Source organism: Solanum tuberosum, unplaced genomic scaffold (genome assembly GCF_000226075.1).
Source record: "Solanum tuberosum cultivar DM 1-3 516 R44 unplaced genomic scaffold, SolTub_3.0 scf00266, whole genome shotgun sequence".
NCBI classification, from domain to species: domain Eukaryota; kingdom Viridiplantae; phylum Streptophyta; class Magnoliopsida; order Solanales; family Solanaceae; genus Solanum; species Solanum tuberosum.
In genome coordinates this window covers 597,074-619,396 of record NW_006239201.1, presented here as the reverse complement: position 1 = coordinate 619,396, position 22,323 = coordinate 597,074, and the positions used below count along the sequence as shown (strand labels likewise).

Below are 22,323 nucleotides of genomic sequence, written 5' to 3'. Positions count from 1 at the left end.
GGAAAAAGTATAATATAAAATGTATTTGAGGTTGAATTAATCCATGGGTTCATAATTTGTCGTAAATTAATAAGATGATCGAGAGGTTGGTCATTAAAATGGTTCTAGGTATTAATATTCAGTGCTGATAATTATTATTTTTAATCATATTTAGAGTACACTTTTCATCTCAAATATTCATCGTATTTTTTACTTACATGATTTTTTTAACAAAATATTAAGGGAAAAGGGTCAAAAATATCCCTCAACTTTGTTTTATTGGTTGACTATGTCCTTATCGCTAAAGTGAAGTTATTTTTACCCTTGCCGTTACTAATTTTACCATATATACCCCTCATTTGACGGAAAGCCCCAAATCAATAAAAATTATCCAATTTCAATTAAAATGACCCGTTTCTATTTTAATCCAAACTCGACCCGACCCACTAAACCAAATTAATTCATACTCAATTAAAACCCCAAACCCATTTGTTTAATCTTCTTCATCTCCTTCCACCATTAAAACACTTACTACTGAAATCGTCGGACGTACTTTGCTTGATTTTTTTTTTGAACAATTTCATCATTTCATTTTTAACATGGGAATTAATAAAACAAAGCACACCAAATATATAAAGTGCTTAATACTGTCACATTTGGAATAACACAAATTGAAAGAAAGAACAATGTTCACCAAAAAATTATTAATAACTAAAAATCATTAAAATATAATAAGATGGTCGGAGTTCGAAATGAGAGTCAAATAATTCACCTGAAATGCAGTAAAATATAACAACAAAAAGAGTAAAACAATAAAAGAAAGTAATTTTTGACGGAGTTGATTGTTGTTGTCGAAGCTGGAGGGTTGATGAGTTCTGGTTTGCTGAAAATGTAGATCTGCAAAACAAACAAAATCGTGAAAGGGAAGGGGAAGAGAAGCAACAACGATGGTGGTTGCTTGTTGCTGTTGGGTTTCACGAGCTCATGGAGTTGAGGATGTTCGCGGTGGTTTTTCCGTGTCGATGAGGCGGCGGCGAAAAGGGTTGTTTTGGGGTGGTGATTTCCGGTGATTTGGAGGTGAGTGGTGGTTGTTTGGAGGTGTTTCCGATGTGGTTCACCTAAGTTTCTGGTTGGAGAAGGAAGATGGGTTGAGGAAAGTCGACCAGTGGGGTCGATTTGGGTGTCTTCTGGTGACATTTTGGCAGGAGAAAAGAGGCAATAAAGGGTGGTCTGGTTCGCCGGAGTTGGCGTATGGTTGTGAGGTGGTTTACAGATTGTTTTCCGCCAGAGTGGGCTGGTTTCAGGTGGGTTTGATCGCCAGCCGTAAAGTGGGTGATGGTGGCTGTGAAAACGGAAAAAATGGGGTCGTTTAGGGGTGGTTGTTTGGTGGCTGGACAGCAGCGTGGAGAGGAGAGGCTGGTCGGAAAAATGGGAAAACAAAGGCTGAAATTATTGCTTCTTCCTCCCCTATTTTTCCTTTGTTCATCTCTTGGGTCAAGTGTTAGAGGGTCAGGCATGAGTTTAAAAATGGGTAATGGGTCGTTTTTTTAAAGATTTGAGTTAATTTTAGTTGAATTGGGGCTTTTCGTCAAATGAGGGGTATATATGGTGAAATTAGTAACAGCAGGGTAAAAATAACTTCACTTTAACGTTAAGGGCATAGTCAACCAATAAAACAAAGTTGAGGGGTATTTCTTACCCTTTTCCCAAATATTAATTAGGATTTATGTTAGAATATTTTACCTAATTTATATATGTCATAAGATATAAACTTTTTAATTTAATATTATTCTATTTATGTGTCGTATATCATTGATGTGTTGACAGTTTTCAAGAATAATTACTATTAAGAAAAAAAATTAAACTTCTAAAATAACAAGTATTTTAAGGCAAATATTTTTAATATGAGCGATAAATATTTTAAAATGAATGGAGTATATATAAAGAAGATTTTTGTCATATATTTGGTTTTGGAGAACTTTTCCAATCAAAATGTTGTTTTTTCAACATTCCACATAAATTAATGTTGAAAACTCCTTTTTCAATTATTACAAAGTTCAACTCGATAGTAAATGTACTTCATTTTCAAGTACAAAACTAACATAAATGATGGAATTTTAGAAAAGGAGATTGGTTTTCTCTTAATTAATAATGAAGGACAAATTTTTAAAAAATTCAAGTTTAAGTTTGTAACGTTAGGTCCTATTTAGTTTGTATTACTACCCTTATTTCCTTTTTCTTTTTTTTTTCTTTGTAAAAATACCTTTAAAATTGTTTGATATTAATACAAAATAATTGCAGTTTGACAATGTGCAATTTTAAAATTGAGTTAATATTCCAAAAGATTACTTAACTATAAGAATTTATCTAGTGAAATTATTGAATTTTGTTTGACCAAGTCATCACCACCAATAAGTTTGAAGCTTTGGGGGACACAGAATCTGTACCAAAGGAAGGAGAGCATAAAAATGGGGAAGAATTGCCTACCAAGGAAGACACAACACGTGAGAATATGGGTCAGGATGAGACAGCTGTAGCAAACAATGAAAAAATCAAAATTCCTGTGATTTCTAAATCAAAAGACAGTCATGCAGATGCTTATAGTGGAGTGAAAGATTCAGCTAACAGAGATATTAGAGCCCTGAGCTCAGCGCCATCTTCTGTGCAGATTTTAGAAAATGAAGGGGGAATAAATCAAATGTCTGAGGTGAGAAAGAAAAATGACGATGAAGGGCCACACACTGGACAAGATGAGGGACACAGTCAGACAGGGGAGTCAGATACACACAACTGAGTACAAGAGATATTAAAAGCACCAGTTATAGATAAGTTGACAGAACAAGAAAAGACGAAGAAAAAGGACACAGAAGACGATGAATGCATGCAAAGGAACATCGAAAGTATAGGACGAGAAGGGGACTTGTCACCAAGGCAAATTAATCAGTTACAGGGGAAGAACAAGAAAGGGGAGAAACTACAAACACAATCACAAATTAATACAAGGAGCAAGAAGGGGTCCACATCCACCATTAACCAATGATTAATAAAGTACTTTTCTGAAATATTAGATCGGTAAGAACTCAAAAATCTTTTGAGAGACTTATTGACCTACATAAGAGGAATCACTACTCATACATTGCTCTGTTAGAGCCTTTTCAAAATCCAGCACATCTCGAGCGGTACAGAATCAAATTGGGAATGCCCAAAGCAAAGGTGAGCAGCTCAGCGAAAATATGGATCTTCTGGGAGGATGATTGGGAAGAACAAGATTATAATGATACTGGTCAACAACTCACGGTCAATTTTAAAAAAAGGGGAACCAACGATATTTTCAGTGTTACAGCAATATATGCAAGATGCAGTGCATTAGAAAGATTTGAATTGTGGGAATCACTAGAGGATATAGCAGGCAGCATGCAAAAACCATGGTTGGTTGGGGGAGATTTCAACACAATTAGAAATGATTCAGAAAAATTGGGCGGATTACCAGTAACTCAGATGGAAACCATAGACTTCAACCAATGTATCAGCTCATGTGCTCTAAATGAATTTAGTTTCAAGGGAAGTTCATATACTTGGTGGAATGGAAGAGTAGAGACAGAATGCATTTTTGAGAGACTAGACATGGTATTTGGGAATGAGGAGTTCATGAGTCTACTACCTAACAGTGAAGTTCAACATTTGATTAGACAAGGATCAGATCATGCACCACTACATGTAGTATGCAACACTTCACAGGAACATGTTATGAAACCTTTTAGGTTTCTAAACTTTTGGACAAAGCATGAGAATTTTAAAAAGTTAATTTCTGATGTATGGCAGGAGGGAGAAATTACTGGCAATCCTTTTACAGTGGTGCACAGTAAGATGAAAAGAGTAAAAATGGAGTTAGCTAAATGGAGTAAGAAAACATTTGGGAATGTTTTTCAGCAAATAGCTACTTTAGAAGATGTGATCAAAACGAAGGAGATTCAATTGGAGATGGCACCTACAGAGAGCAACAGGGCAGAACTTCACAAGGCAGAGGCAGACATTAAAAGATATAAGCATATAGAAGAAGAATATTGGAAACAAAAAGCAGGAATGCAATGGTTCAAGGATGGATATAGAAATACAAAGTTCTTTCATGCTTATGTAAAAGGAAGAAGAAGAAAGATGCAAATAAATGCAATTCAGACAAGGGAAGAAGACATGATTACAACAACTCAAAATATTGGAGAAGAAGCTGTCAATGTTTACAAGAAACAGTTCATGGAGGATCAAGAGGTCAGTGATTACAGTATGCTAACACACATTCCTCCTATTATTACAGAGGAGCAAAATGAAATTATGGTGAGAATACCCACTAATGAAGAAGTCAAAAAAGTGGTATTTGCTCATAATGGAGATAGTGCTAGTGGTCCAGATGATTTCTCAGGTATGTTTTTTCAGAGTTGTTGGGATATTGTAGGGGAGGATGTGACCAACATGGTAAAGGTATTTTTTTATGGGCAAGAACTGCCCAGGTATATCACACACACCAACCTGGTTCTCATTCCTAAAAGGAGTTGGTAAGCACTTTTGGAGATCTCAGGCCTATAAGTCTTAGCACCTTTGCAAATAAGATCATTTCAAGAGTTGTACATGAAAGAATAGCCACTGTACTACCTAGTTTGATATCCAAAAATCAGACAGGTTTTGTCAAAGGGTGAAACATTACTGAGAATGTACTGTTGGCACAGGAGATAATTAGAGACATCAACAGAAGAAACAAATATCATAATGTTGTGGTGAAACTGGATATGGCCAAGGCCTATGACAGGGTTTCATGGAAATTTTTGGTGAGAGTAATGAGAAACTTTGGTTTTGCAGAAAGAATCATAGACATGATAGTGAGGCTCATTAGCAATAACTGGTACTCAGTATTGATGAATGGACAGTCTTTTGGTTTCTTTCAATCTACTAGAGGACTAAAGCAGGGAGACCCTTTATCACCTACACTTTTCATTATTGCAGCAGAGGTTTTGTCAAGGGGTTTAAACAGTCTGTTTGAAGATCCTGATTATATAGGATATGGGATGCCTAAATGGAGCCCAGTAGTAAGTCATCTCTCTTATGCAGATGATACCATCCTATTTTGCTCAGGACAAACTACATCTATGAGGAAAATGATCAACATTCTTAGAGGGTACGAAAAGGTGTCAGGGCAAATGATAAACTTGGACAAGAGCATGATATATTTACATAAGCAAGTGCCTAACAGAGTGTGTAATCTGGTAAAGAGGATAACAGGAATCAGGCAAGGATCTTTCCCATTCACATATTTGGGTTGTCCAATTTTTTATGGAAGAAAGAATAAAGGTCATTTTGAGAACTTGTTGAAGAAAGTTTCAAACAGAATGAACACTTGGCAAAATAAGCTCATGTCTTTTGGAGAAAGGTATATTCTAATTGCTCATGTTTTACAGTCAATACCAGTCTATTTGTTAGCTGCTATGAACCCTCCTAAAAGCATAATAGACCAGTTGCACAAGTTATTTGCAATTTTCTTTTGGAGTAATTCATCAGGAGCTAGGAATAAGCACTGGGTGGCATGGGATAAGATGTGTTATCCAAAAGTGGAAGGAGGACTAGGCTTCAGGTCATTACATGATGTCTCAAAAGCTTTTTTTGCAAAGCTTTGGTGGAACTTCAGAACTGATACATCATCTTTATGGGCATCATTCATGTGGAACAAGTATTGTAAGAAAATGCATCCTACAGTGGCTAGAGGGCAAGGTGCTTCTCATGTTTGGAGAAAAATGATCACAGTCAGAGAAGAGGTAGAACATAACATCTGGTGGCAAATAAAAGCAGGCAACTCAAGCTTTTGGTTTGATAATTGGACTAAACAAGGGGCACTATGGTATGTGGAGGAGAACAATGCAGTGGAAGAGAAAATAGAGGTCAAATATTTCACTCATCAAGGGGCTTGGGATAGGGAGAAACTTCTTAATAAGATATCAGAAGAGATGACTGATTACATAATGGAGTCCATTAAGCCTCCATTGGAGGAATATATCAATGATGTAGCATGGTGGATGGGGAGTACTCAAGGCATTTTCACAGTTAAATCAGCTTGGGAACTAATGAGACATAAACAGGAAAGAAGGACAGATTATCAATTGATATGGACTAAAGATGTGCCTTTTAAGATGAATTTTTTCTTATGGAGACTCTGGAAAAGAAGAATTGCAACTGATGACAATCTGAAGAGGATGAAAATTCAGATAGTGTCTAGATGTTGGTGCTGTTCTGAAACAGAAGAGGAGACAATGACACATATTTTTCTAACAGCCCCCATAGCCAATAGGCTATGGAGGCAGTTTTCTAATTTTGCAGGTATACAAATTGAGAGCATGCACTTACAACAACTCATAATAAATTGGTGGAAGCATAGTGATAATGCCAAACTCAAGGTGGTGATGAGAGCAATGCCAACAATTATAATGTGGACACTATGGAAAAGGAGGAATAACTTTAAGCATAGAGGAACTACCACATACAGTGAAGTGGTGATGCAAGTGCAAGAAGAGGTGAGGAAACTACATAAAGTTGAAATATCCTTGGATACATATCAGAAAGGAAACATGGCCTCAAATCATCATAAAGCTGAAGGAATATAAACCTAAATACATCACCATTATGTTCAATGGAAGAAACCTGGAAGAAACAAAGTTAAATGCAACACAGATGGGGCAGCAAGAGGAAATTCAGGTGCTAGTTCTACAAGTTTTGTAGTGAGGGACGAGGAAGGAGACCTTATATATGCAAGGGCAAAAGGAATAGGAATAGCAACAAACATGGAAGCAGAGGCGCTTGCTCTGCTAGAAGCAGTTTGGTACTGTCAAGAGAAGGATCTAAAAGAACCCATAATCGAAACTGACTCTTTAGTTCTCAAAAAAATGGTGGATAATCAGTGGAAGATACCGTGGGAATTGGTAGAAAGAATATAGGAGATTAGAAGGGTGATACGAAGTATAAATGCATCAATCACTCACATTTTCAGAGAAGGGAACTGCGTGGCAGATTCATTGGTCAATGAAGTAGTAGAGTCTCAAGAAACTAAGTGTTATTATCTATTTCAGGAGCTACCAAGCATAACAAGGAAGCATCTAAACATGGATAAATCGCAGATACCAAACATAAGGATGAAAACTCGCAAAATCAGCACACAGTGATATAGTAGAGACGGAGCAACTAAGCAATCACCTCAACAACAGTCATAACAACAATTCAACATTTATGCGAGGAATCAGAAGGTACAGTAATTTTATAGCAGAATACTTCACACATGTACAAAGTCATAGTAGAATTAGATGTCCTAGCTAGTTTGGGTCATCAGAGAAGTTGGTCGAAGGTAATACCCGAAATAATCGTCAAACAAGTGGCGTCATATCCGGACAGAAATGAAGAACATCTGCGGTCACTTGGATTTCCAATAGCCACCTGAAAAGAAAAATGAATCAGCAGCTCAAAGATTGAAGAAGACAGAGGAGACAGTGAAGAGGCTTACCAAATTTTGAAGAGGCGAGTAAAGAGAGGAAGGGTTTGGAGATTTTTGGAAATAGACAAAGAGCAGATAATTGTAGATTTGGAATCTTGTCTCATTATTTTATTTGGATCGATCCATTTATGGATGAGGTCATTTTTCATTTTAGCTTTTTTGTATAGAGTGAGCTTTGGCTCTTATTTAATAAAATGATCTACGGATCAAAAATTTGATTTAAAAAAAAAAAAAGTTGGGTGATTTTATTAATATAAAGGTCTAAGTTGAATGATTTAATTATAGAAAAGGGTCAAAATTGCACCCCCCTCCCCCCGAACTATATGAAATAGACCATTTATACCCTCCGTAATATTTTGGGATAAAAAACGCCCCTACTGTTATTTCAAGAGATTAGAAATACCTTCAAGATTTAACAATCCAAATTTTTAATAATGAAGCAAGTCATGTAGGACTAATCCATAACGTTGTCAACTGGGAATCTCATAAATTATGGATCATTTAGTTAGCACTATATTATTGAAGTTAATAATGGAAACTTATGGACAATTCTAACATTCGGAATAGATCAAAAAACCAATAGATTATTTTAAGAAATTAAGAATTATTAATATTACTACATATAATAGTCAGTGTTTTCAAAAATGTTTTTGGGACGAGTTCCAGAAGAGTCTTTTGAGGAGGGGAGTATCAAAAACGCTTCGGGGGCAAATTGAAAGCGTAGATCCATAAGGCGTAAGTTCTAGAATTTGGGTTGTAAGTTCTGAACGTAAAAACATAAGTCGTGGGCATAAAAATGTACGCCCAGGACGTTTATTTTATTTTATTTTATTTTTGAACCATTTTTGTTATAAATCGTATTTTTTATTGTTTTGTAATGATATTTATATTTTATTCTATCATGTATTTTCATGTTGTAGTGATATTTTCTAAAAAAAATATGTATAAATAAACTCTAATAGAAAATAACATTGCTATAAATATTTTTTAGATAAGCATGTTTGAAATTGATAGGATAGAGTTCCATAGCACACTATGCTTATGATATAACTTTATTCATTTTTTCCATTACTTTACATTGTTCATCCTCCTTCTTTAAAATATATAAACAATAAGCCGTGCAAATATTAATTGAAGGTGGAAAGGACTAGTAAATACAAAAATGGATGGTGATTTCATTTCAAAGATTATTTTGTCTATTGTCATTTTCTGTGTTGTTAATTGTTATCTTTCTCAAATAGTAATTTCAATACTTTTTTTTATATTATTGATTATTAATGTATTTCTCAAATAATAATTATAATGCATTTTTCTATTTTATTGGTTATTTATTAAAATTTATTTATAAAATCATTAAAAAATTTACTTTGGCTTATTTTCTTAGTAATAAAATTATAAAATTGAATATACATGAAATGTACACCCCATAGATTCATGGGACTTACTCCCCGTGTCTCGGGGCTTATGCCTCGCCTGTACTACATAAAATGTATGGCCTTACGGCCCCGCCTTTTAAAACACTGATAATAGCTTCCAAATTAGTGACCCATAATTTAGTGGGAATCCTAGTTGGCAATGCTTAGGTAGAAGGATTAGTTCCACGTGGCTTGCTAAATGGGTTGTTACCTCTTAAGGGCATTTGTGGTCTATTGGAATAACGACGGGGGCATTTTTTGTCCCAAAATGTAACAGAGGGTATAAATACTCTATTTCGCATAGTTCAGGAGCAATTTTAATTATTTATAGTTTTATTAATGCAAAATAAAATTTAATGACTTTACTAGATAAATTTGGAAAATTGAGTGACCTTTTGAGATATTAACTCAATCTTCGAATGAAACAATTGTCAAATTGCAATTATTTTGTATTAATATTAAATAGTTTTAAAGTTATTTTTACGAAGGAAAAAATGGAAATAAGTGTAGTATTACCAAACTAAATAGGACTTTAACGTTACAAACTTAAACTTGGATTATTATTTTATTTTAAAAAAAAAAAATTAAAATTAAAATTGTCCTTCATTATCAATTAAGGGAAAATCAATCTCCTTTTTTAAATTCTTATCATTTATGTTAATTTTGTACTTTAAAAAGAAGTACGCTTACTACAATGTACTATCAATAATTACAAGTTCCTATAAATATCAGTCTCCTTTTTTTTCTTATATAAATCTCCTCAATTCCACGTACAAAAATCAAGAATTAGGGAAAAAAAAAAAAAAAAAAAGAGATGAACAACGACGGTCACATGCATGGAATGGCTATGGGGCCGCCTCCACCATCATCGTCAACAACGCCACTGGAGGAGGCGGGTATTAAATTTTACTTTTCTTTTACTTTATGATTTGTATTAAAAATAGAATATATTTTCTTACTATTCGAGAATATTTACTTTCCTTTCAAATCTAGTATCTATAGTAATTGCAAAAATGTATTTTTAATTTTTTTTAAAAATAAATTAGAATCTATTATAAGTAAAAATAACATTTTTTTTAAACAAAAAAATATTTCATTTAAATCTCCATGAATAATGATGTAATCTTTTATTTCGATTCAATCCAATGAACAATATTAAAATGTCCTTTAATCTTCTGATTTTAAACATTTCATACAGCGGGATGATGATGAAGAACCACCATCACATGATGCATATGACATTTTTCTGGGGAAAGAATACTGAGATTCTCTTCTCAGGTTGGCCTGGATATGATAATTTGGGCATGTACATCTTGGCACTTGTTGTTGTCTTTTTCATAGCGGTTTTCGTTGAATTTCTCTCTCATAGCAACTATATTAACAAGAGTAATGTTGATGATCATGTGACTTCTGGACTTCTTCAGACAGCCTTGTATGGTTTGAGAATTGGTTTGGCTTATGTTGTTATGTTGGCTGTTATGTCTTTTAATGGTGGTGTTTTCTTAGTTGCTATTGTTGGACACTCTTTAGGGTTTATGATTTTTGGAAGTAGGGTTTTTAAGAAATCGTCTAGTGAGAAGAACTTGGATCTTCCTCCTATGAGTTGTAGTTGTTGATTAATTTAATTTGTAATAGCATGTACTTGCAAATATTTATTTACAAAAGAAAATTACATATATGTAATTTATCATTGCAACGCATTTGAATAACCTTACATATATATCATGAACTATTGTTTGCTCATTCAATTTGGTGAAATTAAATAAAATTTAGTTTTCACAAATTGTGATATATATTCATCATGTTTATAAGAAGAAGAAAAAAGTACCTACTTTCAAAATCAAAATAGTATATTCAAACAAAATTTCAACGTCAAATCAACCTTTACTTAAATTTATTGTTTCAAAACTATGATTTAAAGTTCATATCCAATGCCTACTAGTATATATGTGTAAACAATTTTTTTGTCACAATTCTTCTCTCTTTGAGGTAGTTTTTGAGGTGTAAGTTATATTCAAGACTTAATTTAATATGATATTAGAGTCGGATTCAATGTTTCTATCAAGACGAACTTATTAGATAAGAATGAAAAAGTACTTATCAGTTCATCATATTCTTCAGCAATTTTGCATTTTCATTTATATGCGTCTCTAATGCTTTCTATTATGTGGCCGGTCCCATTTTTTTTAATCCTTCCCTAGAAGTTTACTATATTTTTGCTTTTTTTGGTAATTTAAATTCATAACATTTTGATTGAATGAAAGAATATTTATTATCCGAATAACTCTTTCACGTTATGTGGTTCATATTTTTTTCCATTCAAACCAAATACATTTCTTAACTAAATCAAAGAAAGTTGGCACGAAACTTAAAAGTCAGTTATGGACAACAATATTACGTCCAAGATTTGAGTTTCTTTCTATTGGCTATCATGTCATGATCAATGTGTCATTACAGAATTCTCTATGGGACAGAGGCTGAGCCAAAATATTTAGTTTATCAGATTCAAATCACAATTATTTTTTCTTTATTAGATTCTAAATAAAGTATTTATATATATTTACAAATATAGGAATTGAGCTAAAAGTATTGAGTTCTATCGAATTCGTAACTCTAAGGCTGGATCCGCCCCAGCTCCGGGACACCTAAATGTTGAGAAAGTCTTTTTCATAGAATTACTTGATCACCATATGTTATTGACTAATATGGATCTCCCTATAATGTTTCAAAAAATATTTTAAGTCCCTATAATGTTTCAAAAAATATTTTAAGTCACAAATTCATGTGTGCGCTTCCATTGTGCATCACAGCAGGGAAGTTCTAAGGTATAAGATTTATTTATTACTCTCATCTTTATCTAATTGTGTGTATATTGTTTGTGTTTGAGACGTGTACTTCTTCTGTCCCAATTTAGGTGACACAATTGACATTTCAGGATTCAAACTTGTAAACTTTGATCATGAATTCAAACATAGAAATTTTAAGTTTTTGCAATACAACTTATATAGTTGAAAACTATGAAAAAAAATGTATTATAAATCATAATAAGTAACAACTTAAAATATTTGAAAAAACATGTAAGAAAATTTCGGTCAAAGAATAATTTTATTGACTCTAAATATTCAAATTAGATTAGAAGAACAGAAATATATAGAAAAACGACGATAATTTAACAAGCAAGTCGTTGTAGTATAGTGGTAAGTATTCCCGCCTGTCACGCGGGTGACCCGGGTTCGATCCCCGGCAGCGGCGTTTCACTTTTTTTAATATTAATTCTGCAATTTTGTTTGTTTCTAAAATTAGCCTAGGTTAGATCAATTATAATTTATTTTTCTTTCAAATAAATGGACTTGGTTATTTTGAATTAACAAAAACTTATTTTTTTTAAAAAAGTTGTGGTTTCAATCTTTTATTTTTTATTTTTGTTTGTATTATTATTTACTTGCAAAATTAATTTTTTTTATGGAAATTTTGCGGAAGTAATTAAGCAATAAAAAAAGGGGTGGGGTGGGGAGGAAGACTACTCCGATCTTCCGTTGTTTCTTCTCCGGTGTGATTTCACCGAGCAGCGACATATTTGTGTATTATCAGCAAGTATACGTTCTGGCTATTGTTTGTATAATTTCAGCATTATCGAGATATTGGTATAAATTGTTTTGCATATTTCTTGTGATTTGTATTTCTATCAATGCATTTCACATTATGTAGTATATGATTCTATGGATTTAGCGTATCAATATTTATTGCAATTTCTTACATTTTTAACGTATCAACTCATAGTATATGATTCTATGGACATACATGTGTCATAAGCTTATCCACCGATCCGACAGTTATTAAATATTGGATCAACAGATAAGATTGCGCCACGTGTCCCTATTAGTCTTCTGTTAGAGTGAATGTCATATATGCTATGATCTGTTAGAGTGAAGGGCATATATTCTATGATCCTGATACATCTCTATACCCCCCCCCCTCCCTTGCGGATACATCTCTTCCCTATGATCTAGATGTCCTATACATCCCTCCCCTATGTATCCGGATGTCTTATCCCATCTCTGATGCATCCATATCCCCTCACAGGTACATCATTCCCCTATGTATCTGGATGTCTGCTGATGTATCCGAAATCCATAATTTTAAGGAATTTTTGTAATTTGAAAAAAGAGTAGGAAAATAGTGTAATGGACTCTTTACACTATGAGATTTATGTAAATTATACAATATAAGGGAAAAGAATTTGATATACCCCTCGTTATAAAAGTGGTTCATATATACCCTTACTGTTATACAAATGACTCACTTACACTCCTACCATTACAAAAGGAGCTCACATGTACCCTTCATCTAATGGAATTAAAAAAGTAGTTTTAAATTTATTTTTTTGATTGGGTAAATAAGATCGTTCTATCAAAGCTCAAAGTATATGTTAATCTTTTTCATACTTACATTAATTTTTGACTTCTCTAATTATCATTATTTGAGTTTTTTATTCTTTTTTTTTCTTTCATTCTTTAGTGTAAAGAAAAATAAAATCTAAAACTAACTTTTTTGCGGCAATATTGTAATTTAGTTTTAGTATTTATAAAAAAAAAATTGGGGCATCTATATAAATTTTTCAAGAAAATTAGTGAAACATAAATAAATTTGACCATCAAAATAATAAATTTAAATCAGTTGTTGAAACAAAAAGGTCAGAAAAAAAATGTGTGAGGAGGATCAAATATACTCTATATGAATTTTATTTTTTTTAAAACTAAATTAAAACTTTGTTTTAACTTTTGTTAGAGGAAAAGGGTATATGTGAGTCATTTATAGCAGTGCGGGTATATATGAATTCATTTCATAACGAGAGGTATATTACTTCTAAATAGCAATATTGAAGGGCATGTCAGATTATTTTCCCTTAATATAATTTATTTTACTATCTAAAACTCATAGTGTATCAAATATCAGTGATATACAACTTTATAAAATTTGTGTTGTATCAGCAATACAACAATTCATGTTATATCAGTAATCTATTAATTCACTTTGTATTAATGTATTAAGTGTATTACTTATATTTTATGAGTTAATTTTTATCATTATCAAATTATCATCCCAACTATCACAAATTCATAATATATTCAGATCTTGATTTTATGTATAAATCAGAAACACTTTAAATACACAATCTAATTAACTACTGGTTCGAAAATTACTAAATTTTCAAATATAATTCAAAAACATTTGGTGATAATTGTTATTGTTATAATAAATAAGGAACCAAATTTTATGGCAAAAGAACATAATTAACCCATTATTTACGCTTCAGTTTTCTCCGATGAACCTACCCAATGAAGATGATGTAGTTTTCCAATCAAGAATTACTTCAACAAAGTTTCAAACTCTAATTGACGATGTTCGTGAATGTTGGGCATCTGATTCTTTTTGGCATTTGTCGATTGTTGATTTTCCAAGTCCAACGATGTTGGGTTAGGGAGAAGTGTAAACTAGATAAAAGAGGAATGGTGAGAAAAAAAATTCCGGGTCAATTTTTTCATAAAGTAAGATTTCAATCATTTCATATAAAAGTTGTGATTTCATTTTTAATAAAAATTAAAACTTAGACTCATATGTTTAGATTTTGTAAAAGAAAAAATCTATTATTTTCAATATTGTAAAATAGAGATTTGTGCTCGACGTGAAGAGATTGTTCATACAATGTAAGAAAATTATATTAAAAATAATCAGTTACTACGATTGTTGATTTTTTAGACTAGTGAATCTTTGAAAGATTATGTGTATTTGAAAGTTTGTTATAATATATAATTATAAATATTTATTCATAGAAAAAAATAGAGATATACGATTTAATAGTGTGGCAGTTTAAGATATTTTAGTAATTTATTTATGAATTATATTTTTGCTCATTTAGTAAGATTGTATAAGAGTTTGAATAGTTTTAATAATTTTCATAAATTATAAAAAAAATCATGCTCGTAAAATAAACAACTTGAGAATTTTATATTACGGAAAATATATTTGGCAGGACACTTTTTTGGCACGAAATGGTAGGACCTTACTTTTTCAGGGTAAGGTCGTAATTTCATAGAAATGAGAAGGGTGATAGGGTAAATTCATTTTTTTGTTGTACCCAAAGTACTCTCTAAAGTAAAACTACTAAAAGAAAAATATTAAACCACTAGATGGTTTCAAGATATTACACTACCCAAAAAAGTTTTCCTTCCCAATAAAAAACGTTGCCCAAGAAACATTTATTTATATTCACTTCAATACTCTATTCACTCTCTTTCTTCCAATTTTTTTATCTTTCATTGTTGTTTATTCTTCCATTCTTCTTCCTTTTTAGTATCACTTGTTTTTAAGGGGGGAAATAAGGCATATTCATTAAATTTTAAAAACATTCTTTAAAGTAATATTTATTAATTTATTGATTAATTAATACCTCTACAAAATAATAATAATATTTTACAATTTCAATAATTATATTCCACGTTGAGAATAACACTACTAATTTTTATGAAATTCAAAACATTTAATGAATCCATTATTTTCCAGTTAAATCTTGTAATCACTTTTGTTTCTTTTAGGACCACAATATTACCGAGTTATTCCTATTTTCCTCAAAATATAAACCTCACTCCTAATGAAATGTCATGCCATGTTATTATTATTTCTAACAATAGAATAAAAGCATTTACTTCGCTCTTGAATTTTATAAAAAGTAACAAAATTTAAAAATTAAAATTAAATAATATTTATATGTAAATATTTTAAAAAGTTATTATCTTATTTAGTTGAGTACATTAATTTAATATTGTTAGTACAATTTTTTTGTTCTGATATATATATATATAAAAGATGATGTGACACATCTCTAAGGCCACCATTCATATTTATCTTTTTTTCTCTTTTATTTTTGATATTTTTCTTTATTTTCCGCTATTTTCTTAATTAAAGTAGAATAACTGAATGTAATTAAGAAAGGAGAATGCATGATTGGAATTTGGAGTGACTTCTCAATTCTTCATTAATAAATATAATAATTAATATAATAACTTATACACAATAAATTAGTATGATTGTTAAAAAAAATCCAATTTCATTAATTTTTTTATTCAAATTTTTGACATTTTTCTTAATTTTTTCTATTTGTATAATTTAATAAAAAATTTAAAACTACTTCTTGAGATTCATTTAAACAACAAAGGTTGATATCCATTTTCGTGAAATAGTTCCCATGTAACTATAGACATTAAATACTATTTCCTCTCTTCTTTATTTTGTTTTTATTCCTCCTTTATTTGCTTTATTAAAAATCTTACATTCACAACTCCTGTATTCCATTTTCACTCTTAATAATATTCATAACTCATACTTTTCATATTCATAACTCCTAAATATTTAATTTAAAATTTAAAACACCTTATGATATTCCATTATTTTATCTTTATAAATATGATCATTCTATTATTTCATATTTGAAGTAGTAATATATATATATATATTACTACTTCAAGACCGGCTTGTGAAATGAATACCGATAACGACAAGGGTTGAAAGAATTGTGAATTGATGAATCGATTTATTGAATTTATATTATTATTTTTATAATGAAAGTTGTAAAAATGATGCTTGTATTGTATTACTTTCTCCTTTATTTATTTATTATATATTTTCTTGATATCTTTTTAGCTTGAGTTTTACATTATTCATGTAAACATGTAATCGTTGTTATTAAGAGCATGTATAAGGTAGTTAAATTTATGCTCAAGTTATTTGACATTTTTTTCGTCGAGAATTTCTTTGTGCCCTTTTTCTTATTATAAAATGACAAATATAACTTCTAATATTTTAAGTTTTTCTAATTTAATATGTTTATAAATAATAACTACTCATAACTCATACCCTTTAGTTTTAGTCTTGATAATTTCATAACTTACTAGTATAATTTAAATTATTTTACCTTTTTTGATATAATTATTTTTTTATTTGACATGATGGGAATATAAATATCATAAATACCATATATAAAACAATACCATATTAACAATTGTTTATATTTTTTGTGTTTTATATTAATATAATTAAATAATTTATTTTGAATTGATGAATTGATTTATTGTATTCATATTTATTTGATAATGAAAATTGTAAAAGTGATGCTTGTATTGTATCACTTTCTCCTTTATTTATTTATTTATTATTTTCTTGAAGGAAGACTTAGAAGAATGTTTTTTGAAGCATAGTTATGAATTACTTTTACTAGAGATTTTTTTTTACTTTGACTTGTAATATAGTAACTTAAGTACACATATTGACAACATTACTCATTTGGTCCTCTGTGATCCTACTTTTTATTGTAAAACATAATTAATATAACTATCTTATTTCAATCAAAACAATTATGAGAATAAGTTATATTTTATTTTTCTCTCAAATAAAATTAAAGATGAAATAAATTATTATATGACACCATTGCTTATTCTTATGCATATGTAACAATTTATTTTTGTCGCTATTCTTTTCTTGCTTGAAATGTATTTAGAAGTTTTCTTTTCATTTTTTATTACTTTGTGAATATATGTAGATTTTTTTTATGTCTTAGCTACATAATTATAAAAATCTATGCTTTTATATTATTTAATTGTGGTCTTTGATGAGATTGTAACATGACACGTCTTTTATGCAATCAATTTATTTATCATTTTTCTTATTTTTGTGATTTTTACCCATTGTATTTTTCAGTCATTTATTTATTTTTACAAATAAAATCAATGCACAACGATTAATGTACTTAATGTCATAATAATATTATATGTTAAAGTTATGATAACTCATGTCTCTTATCTTCTTTATAACTTCTAGCTACTCTTAAATATTATTGATATCTCCTATTTGTTTCATTATAATAATTTTAAAAAACATTTCTTTAATATATAAATAGTAAATAAATGTGATGAAAAAGACGTAACGTGAAAGTTCAAAAAAAAATTAATATCAAAATTGGTGTTATCATAAATGATCGAGTACTCAAAAAATAGATAAGATTTAAACAAAAAATGTATTGTTTTCAACTTAATACATAGATTCTTGTTTCAAAATATGACCTCTAAATTGTTTGTTCTACCATATGCATATAAAGTCTATTTAGCATATTGAAAGAACATATCATGTTTCATATGAAGGCAAAAATTTACATTGTCTTTTATGTCACTGGCTTGAATATAAATATTCCATACTACTTCATTATAATTAAAAATGATCAATTCATAGAATTATTTTTTATAAATGATAAAATAAATTAATTTTCATTACAACCGCGCGAAGCACGGATAGTTTCACAGATATATATATATATATAAAATAATAAAATGAAACAACTTTTTAATTTTTTTTGGGGGTGGGGGGTGGTAGGTGGTTGGGGTAAGTGTGGACTAAAAAAATAAAAAAATAATTATTTTTTTCAAAAATAAATTTTAATTTTTTTTGTGGAAAGCAAGGCTGGGACAATCAGGAGTTGAGCGGGGTAAAAAAATTGAAAAAAATCTAACTTTGAACTGTTTTTCAAAAAATTTTAAGTTGTTAATTATTTTTTTTGTTGGGGGAGGGGCTAGTTTGGGTGTAGTAACAAAATAAATTGATTTTTTTAAAAAAAAAAAAAATTAAAAATTTTATTTTTTTGAATGGGGAGGGTCGGAGTACGGAGTGAGGTAAGGAAAACATTATTATTTGAGGAAAATAAGTTTATTAGAGAAATATTTTCTAAAATATTTAAGCCAACCAAATATTAGAAAATTAAGAAACATTTTTCTAGAATGAGAGATAAAATGAATTAAGTAAAAAAGAAAGTAAAGATATTGAAAGAGTAAATTAAATGAAATAAAAAAGAAAAGTCAAATGTGATTTTCTTTTTTTGAAGGGAAATTTAGGTGGTTTTGAAGCCAAGAGCCAAAAGGTTATTTCTGTCATTTCGTAGTGTCATGTCAGATCCTGCCAAAAAAGTGTCCTGCCATTTAGTTTTACTCCTTATATTATATCTTCAAACAAATTTTATATCAATATTATTCAATATGAATTATTTTAAATCATGATTTGAGACATTTTGACCTAGCCATTAAAATATGACAAGTGAATTAGAGTGTTAAAGTTTAATTAGTGGTTAATGAATAGCTAATTATTGAAGTTGACACAAAAAGAAAGAAAAAGGTGTGCATGCTATGATTGCATAATCACCACTAAAACTCCATCATCTTCACATCATTACCAATCCACCCAATTGCTTTGCCTATAATTACAAGTAGTAGTATTTTACTTATTTATTACTCTATCCGTTGTTATTGTCTTATCTTTAACGAACTAAGATTGTTTTCAGTTGTTTTATAAGATTTTATATATATATATATATATAGCGCATATGTTCTATTGCTTTATATTGAGTTAAGTATTCATAAGTTGAGAAGAACCAGGTAAGTGTTTCTTTCAAAACCTCTATCAAGCCTATGTTTGTTAGCATTCCAACTAGCGTATTCGTACATTCAATGTACTGATGCCAGTTGGCCTGCATCGTCTTATGATGCAGACGCAGGTAACCAAGATCAGCATCCAGCGCCTCATTGATCCAGCTTGAGCATTCAGAGTCTGTTGGTGAGCCTCTTTGCATTCCAGAGGACTCTTTTTCATTGCTTTCAATTTTAGTATTAGTTCATTAGGATGTCGTGGGCCTGTCCTAACATCCATCTCAGTTGTTTAGAGGTTTCATAGACAGACAGACAGTCAGTTAGTTATTTCAGTTGTCTTTACTTTTCATTTCATATGTTAAAGACTTGAGTTTGCCTTAAAGGCCAGTTGAATGTTCCCTTATAACATTCTAGTTACTTCGTAAGTGTGTATGTGATGAGTTAAGTCTTCCGTGTGTATGTGATGAGTTAAGTCTTCCGCTGAGTTAGTAAGGCAGACCAAGGGTTCGCTTGAGGCCAACAATGGTCTTCGAGTGCCAGTCCCGCTCAGGGTGTAGGCTCGGGGCGTGACAGTATCTAGAATAAATTACACCTAATTTTGACCTCATATATGCCGAGATACATGTGTCTGGATGTATCTAGATGCATCAAAATCTAGTAAATTTCGTAATATTGTAAACTAAAATATATTTAAGTAATTAACTTCCAAATTAGTATAGTTTATGTAAATTTCCCTTAATAATATGGACAGATAGAATTTACCATTTTTCAGGATCGAAGTAGCAAAACCATATCAAACAGTTTATGATCCTTTTTCACTCCTCACACTGTTCTGTTTTACTTCTAGTTAGGATTTAAACATAGCATCTTAATGATCATGTACAAAGTTAGGAAGTAAGATCAGGGGCATATCTAGGGGCTCACGTGAATTCATACTCCCTTCTCCAGATTATATACAGTTAAAGCTCACTAAATTAATATTTGATTAATTAATAATCTCTCTAAGATAATATTTTTCTTCAGTCCCGACTTGGGCCAATGGAAAAAATCACTCATTCGATAAGATAATAGTATAGTATATTTTCTGAAGACCCCTATATAAATATATGGTCCCATTAATATTATTAAATAATAATTCGTTAAAAGTACAAATATATCTAAGACAATTTAGTGAAACATGATTCTATTGTGTTCTATTTTTTGTTAAAATTTAAATCTTGTTGAAGTTCATCTCCAACTTTTCTTATTGCATCAAAAAGTTTCGGTGTTATCTTTTTGAACTGCACCATAAAATTGTGAAGAGTTCTAAATGTAATAAGTGTTTCCTGACCGTAACTGGTTCCAAAGGTATTGTATCACCTTCTACTTTATCATCAACATTATTTTTCTCAATGGTATCTACAATTTCTTGTAAGCTATGGACCTATGAACATATATCATTTTCACACATCCAACAGGTTATTAACGTCCATTTTATTGCGGTAATCGAGATCATTAATCATGACTTCAAGTTCATGAATGACGTTTTCACAAGTGGATTCATTTAAATTCTCCGAGATTTCATCCCCAAATGAATTTTGCGGTGTCGAAACACTCTTTAAATTAATAAATATTAATTTATTGATTAAATAATATCTCTATAAAATAATAATATTTCATGGTCCCACCTATATTAGTTTAGTGAGGTTTCATTGTATAGTTGTGTTATATTTTTAAAAAAAATACTCAAGTATAGATGTGTTCAACCCACGTTTAAAGTATACAATGCGCTGACGCACCTCTCTAAATGAGGTTATAAATTTAAATCTTATATCTATCTTATTTGTTTTCTTTCTAAAACTGAGTAACACCTCTTTGAGACTTAGTTATCGATAGCACTTTTGGCGTTTCAATTTTATTTTTTTGCTTCAATTTTTCAAAATTTTCAAATGTGTTACATTGGATAAATTTCTAAAAAAATATTAGCATTGTAATTTTTAATATAATTAAACCAAATGTGTATATTAAAACTTAAAGATGTAATACTATATATTTTCGACCTATAATTTTAAAATTTTAACGAATTTAATTTTAAAAACCTAAAGATCAAACTGGTCAAATTTATATTTAAATTCATTTTTTCGTAATAAAGCATCTATCATCTTGAAATTCTGAATACTCCTTTGAGCAAGACATCTTATTTCATGACAATCATTCACCCATAATCATCCACATCACTAACATTTCTTTATCATGGGTTTCCTAAGTATATTAATGCAAGTTCCCAATATATTTTATATTAATGAATATCTCTAATCATGCACATAGATTAGAGAACATCGAAAGGTATCTTATTTCAAACAATGAGGTAGACTAATTATTATATTATTTATATATAATGAGGAGTGACGAGAGTACAATTATTTAGTAGACAACACCAAAAGTATTTTATTTGCTAGTAATTTTAGTTAGATACTTATCATTTCGATTGAGCAATAAAATAATAAATCATTTTTATTAGCTAAGTTGACTCAATTTTTTAATTTTTTTTATGCGTCTTCTCAAGCATTTGCATAGATAAATTCACAATTTAAAACATGTTACTTTCTTTAATTACACGCATTTGTCTTGATAAATCATAAAAAAAAAATCAGGCTTATTCTAATTAAAATTGATTTATATAATTAAAAGAGGTTAAATACTTATTCTGCACTATAAACACACACGAGAATACACGCAAAAACCTTTTTTCTTATAAAAAATCATATTATATATGATCAATAAAAATATTTTATCATGTGTCAATTAGAATATACTGTAATTCGAATATTTCTAAATGAAAATTATCGAAAAATTTAAGCGGATATCGATGTATTCCGCTTACTAATACTCCTTCCGTCTCCTTTTAGTTGTCACGTTTTTTTTAGAGTCAAATGATAAGAACTTTACTAACATTTTG

At 30.3% G+C, this 22,323-nt stretch overlaps 1 protein-coding gene, 1 long non-coding RNA gene and 1 other non-coding gene across 3 annotated transcripts; 2 read left to right on the top strand and 1 right to left on the bottom strand.

The window, feature by feature from the left end:
• Positions 1–7,223: 7,223 nt before the first annotated feature.
• Positions 7,224–7,631, bottom strand: LOC107062886 (uncharacterized). Its single transcript, XR_001474913.1, has 2 exons — positions 7,514–7,631; positions 7,224–7,446 (listed from the first exon to the last, which is right to left on the bottom strand). It is a non-coding gene; the product is annotated as an uncharacterized lncRNA (long non-coding RNA).
• A 2,061-nt stretch (positions 7,632–9,692) lies between these two features.
• On the top strand, positions 9,693–10,664 carry LOC102591949 (copper transporter 6-like). Its single transcript, XM_015314069.1, has 2 exons — positions 9,693–9,817; positions 10,116–10,664. The coding sequence occupies exons 1-2, from the start codon at positions 9,734–9,736 to the stop codon at positions 10,533–10,535; spliced, it is 504 nt and encodes a 167-aa protein (XP_015169555.1). The 5' UTR covers positions 9,693–9,733; the 3' UTR covers positions 10,536–10,664.
• Positions 10,665–12,099: 1,435 nt separating this feature from the next.
• On the top strand, positions 12,100–12,171 carry TRNAD-GUC (transfer RNA aspartic acid (anticodon GUC)). The gene has a single exon. It is a non-coding gene; the product is annotated as a tRNA-Asp (tRNA).
• Positions 12,172–22,323: the final 10,152 nt, after the last annotated feature.

Bases quoted from the DNA above. Each gene is read 5' to 3' on its own strand.
- LOC102591949 (XM_015314069.1), top strand. From the start codon at position 9,734: ATGAACAACGACGGTCACATGCATGGAATGGCTATGGGGCCGCCTCCA. The intron at 9,818-10,115 runs ATTAAATTTTAC...AACATTTCATAC, and splicing joins CGCCACTGGAGGAGGCGGGT to AGCGGGATGATGATGAAGAA.